The sequence below is a fragment of the Cynara cardunculus genome (genome assembly GCF_001531365.2).
Source record: "Cynara cardunculus var. scolymus isolate 2C chromosome LG 1, CcrdV1, whole genome shotgun sequence".
NCBI lineage: Eukaryota > Viridiplantae > Streptophyta > Magnoliopsida > Asterales > Asteraceae > Cynara > Cynara cardunculus.
The window spans coordinates 21,513,348-21,521,216 of NC_037528.1; the positions used below are offsets into that span (position 1 = coordinate 21,513,348).

General features: G+C 38.0%; 1 protein-coding gene across 4 annotated transcripts; it reads right to left on the minus strand.

Moving 5' to 3' along the window:
* Positions 1 to 332: 332 nt before the first annotated feature.
* Positions 333 to 4,257, minus strand: LOC112503221 (putative pentatricopeptide repeat-containing protein At5g13230, mitochondrial). 4 transcript variants are annotated; one of them, XM_025107415.1, is made up of 3 exons: positions 3,420 to 4,257; positions 1,530 to 3,344; positions 333 to 767 (listed from the first exon to the last, which is right to left on the minus strand). In XM_025107415.1, the coding sequence occupies exons 1-2, from the start codon at positions 4,099 to 4,101 to the stop codon at positions 1,603 to 1,605; spliced, it is 2,424 nt and encodes an 807-aa protein (XP_024963183.1). In that variant the 5' UTR covers positions 4,102 to 4,257; the 3' UTR covers positions 333 to 767; positions 1,530 to 1,602. The 4 variants fall into 4 exon arrangements, with proteins under 4 accessions (XP_024963183.1, XP_024963237.1, XP_024963078.1 ...); XM_025107469.1 differs by having other exon boundaries at positions 1,530 to 3,186; positions 3,277 to 4,257; XM_025107310.1 differs by having other exon boundaries at positions 1,530 to 4,257.
* Between the last annotated feature and the right edge of the window lie 3,612 nt (positions 4,258 to 7,869).

Sequence of the window (7,869 nt, forward strand, 5' to 3'; positions counted from 1 at the left end):
TAGGTCTACCTATTCATGCCTAAAATTGGGAAAATTAGAACCGATTTTTGTTAGGACATGTTAAAAGCATCATTGAATGAACTTATTGTTATAATCGTCACCTATGTTGTGCAATACAACAGTTCTTGTGTAGTCGGAGTCTATACGATATAGTACCATAGAAGTTTGAAGCAATAACACAATTGTGATGTCCTTAGATGTTTTGGACCATGCATTTGCTATACTTATGTATTCAAAAAGTGTATCACTTAGATCGACAAGTTAGGGACCGGACTAGGGTAATCTTTCAAATTTCATATGATGTCGATGGATCATTCAGATGTAAGTTATGAATTATTCTTGAGCCAAACAAAAACATTACATCATAATCAAATTAATGCATTATTTACATGATGACAGAAGTACAAAACTAAAACTAGATACAAGGAATCATTCCAAATGTAAGAAAAGAACAGAACCCCTAGTTTATCTTATGACTCTTGTAACTTCTCTGCCGACTCCCTAATCCTACCTCCCCACTCTCTACCTTTCGAACTCCCTCTCTCGTCTATGCTAGCTATAGGTGTCCACCCCTAGTCTATTATCCTAGTCATGCATCTTCAAGCATTCCTATGAGAGTTCATGTCCTTGAACATATCTAAGACCGCCGTGTCTATCCTCGGTTGCTCATCCCACATCCTTCTCAGATTGCCCTTCCTCACACCTCGACCATCACACTTTCTATCCTCCTCACAGGAGCCACCATCTTCCGTCTCCTGCAAACGTGTCTAAACCACCACAATTCATGAATGTAAATTTGTAAATCTATGTTTCATAAACAACTCATGGAACTTCCAAATCTTATTTTTTAAATGTCCTTATTGTGATATTTGTTGATTATGTTTCATAAATGCTATATCAAAAAGTGTAGAGTTCAAAATGTCAAGTTAAAACTATAAGGAGCAAATTGTGAATACACAAAACTGTACAAATGTCTATTTTTTTCATCAGGTCAAACCTCAAACCCTAAGTCAAAAAGGTTTCATTTGTAAGACAATGGTCAAAACATAGTCAAATGCAATGAATTTTGCTTCCTTCACCCGCTGATGAAGACAACAATGATAAAAAAGAAATGGGAAAATCATATCAAAGCAGAATTATGAAGACAAAACTCGAGCAGTCCCTCCTGCTTTAGCTACATAATATAAAAATGGAGTTTCCCACAAGAGATTTGAGCAAAAGGTTGATTACCTACAACCCCGACCGGCCCCACACCCTAGGAACCACATGGCATTTCAAAGTTGACCCAAGGGCTAAGGCTAGTGGAGGGGTTCAAGCCCATCTCCCACATGATTTGAACTTGAACCTGTTGTGTTTTTAAGCAAAGTAGCTCCACCCTTTGCCAACTGAGCTACATGCTCGAAGGGAGTTCCCACAACAGATATTTGATGCTACAATAATATTATCATAAAGTAGCATAATATTATAAACTACAGCATATACAGCTAGGAGATATGAAAAAGGGGCATGAAAAGATTGATGATGCTTACCTGTAGATACCTTTAGATTGACCAAAAAGCTTGCCAATATAGCACCTTCAATGACCTGAGACTTTCCCGTACTTCACCAATAATCGCCGCAAGAGCAAACACCGTCTTCGAAGTGATGAAAGCGATTTATATCTCTGATGATGATCGCACGTTGCACAATCTTTGATATAAACTTGAAGACTGAATGGCAGTCCAAACATATTCTGAGATTTTTTATGATACGAATTGAGCATCCTGATGGTGTACTAACTAAGCCATATGCTAGAGCTAATCTCTCACTGTGTACCCATAATAGTCGCGACTTTTCATCATCCTCTACGTCAAGTAATATGACATCATGGTTGGATATATAACCCACCTTCTTACTTTTTAAATTCAACCACTCCAACATCCCGTAGATTAATCTAATGTCAGGATGGGAAGAATCACCGACTGTAAAATAATGAACGATACCCTGATTCTCAATCCAACTGAGTCCTGGTTCCTTTTTCACTCTTTTCTTCTTCATATTTTTCCTAACCAAAGCTACACTATCCCACCTTTTGGCATTGGCATACAAGTTTGACAAAAGCACATAAGTAGACTCATCTTGGGGTTCCAACTCAAGAACACGCTGAGCAGATAACTCACCAAGTTCAACATCTTTATGGATCACACAGGCTCCAAGTAAAGCACGCCATATCATTACACTAGGTTTGCTAGGAATTTGATCAATTAGTTTCACAGCCTTGCCAAGGTGGCCTAGTTTTCCAAAAAGTGATACCATACAAGTATAATGCTCCATGCAAGGTTCAACAGAATAGTCTTGTAACATGGAAGTAAAATAAGTCTCACCTTCGTCTAACATACCTGTGTTGTTGCATGCTGAAAGGACACCAACGAACGTCAATTGATCGGGTTTAACATCTGTTTTAAGCATCATTTCAAAGATACGCAGAGCCTCTGCACCAAGACCATGCATGGAATACCCTGAAAGCATAGCATTCCATGAAACCACCTCTCTTTTGTTAATGGTGTCGAAGACCAAACGAGCATTCTTAATGCTGCCACACTTGGCATACATATCTATTAAAGCATTTGCGACCACAATATCATCTTCATATAAGGTTTTAATTGTCAAGCAATGTATTTGGATGCCGGGCTCTAAGACTGTCAAGCTAGCACATGCACGAAGAATGCTGGAGTATGTCACCTCTGTTAACTGAACATGATCTTTCAGCATATCGGAGAATAATGTTAGTGCCATATTCCAATGCCCTAAAAGCACGTAGCCAACAATTAGAGTGTTCCAAGAGACCTCATTCCTGTTTTTTGATTCTTTGAATAGTGAAACTGAGTCCTCTATGAATCCACATTTAGCATAAACATCCATAAGGGCATTTGATACATATACATTCAAACAAAGACCAACTTTTTGTACATGACAATGAATCTGCTTTCCAAACCTTAAATTCTCCATTGTTGCACATGCTTGCAACACACTAGCAAAAGTAAACTGGTTAGGAACAGTAGGTCCCCGTCTCATCCTACAAAATAGTCTCACTGCCTCGTCAGATCGGTCACTTTGAGAATATCTTGCAATCATGAAACTCCATGGGATCACATCCTTTTTGGGTATCTCTTCGAAAGCTAGGCGTGCATCCTCAATATCACCAGACTTGGTATACATATCAAGCAACGAAACACTAACGTAAGCATCAATCTCATAGCAAGTCTTAATAGCACACCCATGAACGCTCTTACCCACTTCAACGGCCTCAAGGCCAAGACATGCCTTAAATATACTTGCAAGTGTGAAGTTGTTGGGATTAAACCCTAGCATGCGCATTCGAGAAAACATTTTGAAAGCCTCTTCGAAATAATCATTTTCAGCATAACATGTAATCATACCTGTCCAAGATACCATGTCTTTATTAGAGATACCATCAAAAACTTCCCTTGCATCATCAACAAACCCACAAGATGAATAAGCATCAAGAAGTGCAGTGCCAACAAAAGCATTAGAATGATGACCAAGTTTGTAAATTGTCCCGTGAAAGTTTCTAGCCAATTCAGCACACTCCATGTTAACAAGCAGCTTCAAAAGAGTGGTGAAAACAAACGCATTAAGCTCGTGACCTTCTCTATGTAACCTGACAAACAATTTGGTAGATTCAACATGTGGAAACAACTCTGAATACCCCTGAATTAACGTAACGAAAGAAACTGTATTTCGGCTAGGCATTTCATCAAACACATTACAAGCATCCTGCAACAGCTCCGACCTCACATACAAATTCAAGAGTATATTCCATCCAAACAGGTCCAAACCACCACCTTTTTTCAAGATGTGACAATGAAGGGTCTTTCCTAAGGCTAGATTGCTGCTGATAATGCAATTTTGTAGAAAGCGAGCACATATATGAGCATCCAAATCGGAGGTTGGCACTACATAACTTACTTGTTCTTGAACCAATTGGGGGGAGGTGGATAGTGATGAAAAGAACCCACATGGTGGGCAGTGATTCGGAGAAGTGGTTGATAGCAGATAGATAGATGCCCGTGTTCTACAACGATAGTAAGATCTTATCATGTGTTTTGATAAGGAAACATGAATTTCCTAGCCACTTCATGAATTTGGAGAAGACCCACCTGAACCTCCTATTTCATACAGTTTTGGCACGTTTCTATTGCATTATAGCATCACTCATGGGACCAGATTACTTGAGGTTTTGCCGGTTGCCGGTTGCCGGTTGCCTGCAGGTTCATAATTTTTATCAGGGGTGATAATTTTGTATAAAATCAAACCAACCAATATACGTATCAACCAGTATCAATTAAATCATTACCAATTAAACTGGTACCAACTTAATTAGAAAACTCAAAATGTCGACAAATTTTGAACAAAATGGTAAATTTTCATATTTGTAATTTGAGGACAGAACAAAATCCATACCAACACGTACTAATCGAGAAAATATCGGTATCAATTAAGTTCGTATCAATCTTTTCTAAAAGATTGAAAACAAGTTCATAAGTTGAATCTGGTTCTTTCCCAAAAAAATTTAATCTGAGAAGATTAATTAAGCGGATTTGAAAAGATTTGCTTAAATCTTCATGAATTGACGGTATACTTTCATGATCATTCATTTCTTGGTACGATGTTAATGGTCCCTATTATTATCATAAAGGGGGAGTGTACATAAAAATAAATGAATCTATCTGAAAACTGGGTAGTTGTTACAAAAGTGAAGTTAATTCTGAAGAAGATTATTGTACTGCTATGATCAAGGGGGAGTGAATGTGAAGATTATTCCTCATTTGTTATAAAGAAGGAGATCGTGAAGATTAATTCTGTTTTAAAAGAAAAAGGAAAATTACTCAAACGTTGAAAAGAAGTTTCTATACCAAGTCAAAGGGGGAGATTGTTGAAATTGTACGAGTTCTGTTGTTTAAAGAAGATTGTCAAGGATAGGGGAGATTATAAGAGTTTTAAAGTTTGAAGAAAGAGTTTGAAAGTTTGAAGGAAGAGTTTTCAAAGAGGAAGACTGCTAATGCTTAAAAGATTAAATCTTGAAGATTTCAAGTTTTTTGAATGAATTCTGTAGATCGTTGCTGTTAAAGCTGAAAGTTTAAAGATCTGAAGAATTCGTTGTTTTTGGACTTAAATCCAAAGGGGATGATGATAGATTTTGAAATATTTTGATCAACGTTTATGTTGTCGACCAATTCAAAAGATATGGCATAAAACTTGAAAGAAATAATCCATGAGCAGTGGAGGGTTTTGAAAGAAAAGAATATTGGAGGGTTATTCATTGAAAGAAAAGAATATTGGAGGGTTATTCATTGAAAGAAAAGTATATGCTCCTAAAAATGATGGTTTAGAGCCATACCAGTTCCATGTAGATGCCACCATCGAACCAACTACTGCCCATATAGTAGTCTCTGAACCTATATTAGCGCAACAAGATACAACAATCAAAATCATCGCTAAAATACACTACACCGCTTCAAATTGAAGTATTTATCAAAGAACAATCAAAATATTTCCTATGTGTTACCTCATCTATATGATTAAAATATATACTATCCAATAAATAGTGTGTGCCTTACAACATCAAATAACCATATAGTCCGTTAACCAACAAATTGGCAACCTATAAATAATGGGTATAATCATTTCAGTTAAAACTAGTCTTGTTTTTTCTCCAGAATAACTTCATCACTACATAACCATTAGCTGGTAAGTGGAAAATGTGTGTGTATTTACTGACAATAGCAATCGAAGATTTATGGATACATGTAGATAAGTTTTAGTACGTTTCCATTCTAAGCGGGATCTATATGTTTTGAATTGTTGCATCTATTGAGTGATCAACAAACGACCATGGAGGTTTTTTTTTACCAAGTTCATTTATTAGAAAAAAACCAGGTTATTCAGAATCATGCAATTAAGAATCATTTCGGATTCACATAAAAAGAATCAACCAAGCTGTTAGTATCATAGGGTAGCAACACTATGGATCTGCAACCTCAAATTTTAAAAAGTAGGATACAGGAAATGCTAGCGGGTGATGGCAATTTAAAGTTAACAAGATAAACTATAATATTCACAATTTTGTTCTATAACCACCTCCAAAGAAACCCTAATACCATTAATGGAGGCCATGTACAATTTTGTTCAGAGATCCATGCATAAAAAAGTCATTTCTGAAATACAAACATATTATCTTTGAAATCTATTATTCCTCTAAACCATTTGAATCTTCCGTCTTTTAGGAATCCCTATGAATATTTACCCTATGCAAGCAAAGGAGACAACTCATTCATTATCTGAACATGAAAAACTAGAAAGTGGTTTCTGAATCTCTAGCTTTAGAAACTATAGCACAAGGTAGTTTGAAATGATTTACTGAGTGATCCAAACTTGGAGACTATAGTGATCCCAACAGATTGATATGATTAGTTGAGATATATAATACGTCTCACATTGATACGGAATTGGAATTATTTAAAGATGAAGTTAACAACCTAGGATATTACACGTATATTCTAGAAGGGGCAAAAGGGTAAATGACAAAGTGACTGAAGGTTGTTAGAAGAGAGAGAATAAAAGAGGAAGGAAGTTTTCTTTTTTACGCATTCTGTTATTTGCTTTCCATTATCTTGGGCTCCAATCTTGTAGATTGTGAGAGAGGGATTATCCCTGGAGTTTTGATTGTAATTTCCCATTTCCGATTTCAATTAAATCATTCCCTTCCTCTCAATGTGTTCTTACTTCATTCCATAGTTGCATTAGAAATTCGATTATTCATCACTGGTCCGACCTGCCGTTTCCTTTGATTCTTTGTTGATGGAAACCCGTTCTATACAATCCCGATTGGAGCAACATGACGTAGCAACTCCAACGACTTCAGACTGAGGTTAATGAGATTAAGCTGGCTCTGCAATCATTGGAGGTGGATAGGGTGGAGTCTGTCGAGTTCCGCCAAGTGATGCTAGGGTGGATGAAACAACAGGTAACCAACACGATTCTGGTGGTGGCATGGGTTCAAGCAATCCTCACTCCGGTGTTTTCTTCGAGTATGGCGGCAGCAGTAACGGAGCTGGTGGGGGTGCTTTTCCTCCTCTCAATGACTCCGGTGGGGTACCTTGGGCCGTGAAGAAGGTTAAGTTACCAGAATTCTATGGGTTTGATCCTCAGGGGTGGATTCAAAAGGCTAATTTGTTCTTTGACATCAATGCTACTCCTGTCCATCTTCGTCTCCAACTGGCCCAACTTAGTATGACAGAAGTCGCACAACACTGGTCCACCGTCGTTAAGCAAGTTCATGAGGGTATCACTTGGGATCAGTTTCAAGTAGAATTACTTCAATGATTCAGTGGATTGAAAATCCAAAATCCCTATGAACAACTCGCCACCATCAGACCGTCTGACTCCATTCATGATTATATTGATGATTTTGAATACTTGCTTTCCTTGGTTCCCAAGTTACCAGAATCGCAATCGTTGGGGTATTTTGTAGCCGGATTGCGAGATGAAGTCAAACGGTGGGTTCGATTGCACCGCCCCCAATCGCGCCTGGATGCTATGTACTTGGCGAAGGATGTGGAAGAGATGTTGCGTCCGTCATCTTGTACTTTGTCTCAATCTAGTTTCCGGTACCATTTGGGCTCCGGTTTTAGCCCAAGTGAGCCACGACCTTTGCCTGTGGGCCGTGCGGAGGTTAAAAGCCCATTACCCAAGAGTATGGATCGATTCCAATCATCTAAGTCTTATCCAAGTCCCCGCTCTTCAGCCTCTCTGACCTCCCAAGGTTCAAACGATACTCAGAGGGATCGAGGGTTTCGTTCCCTTACG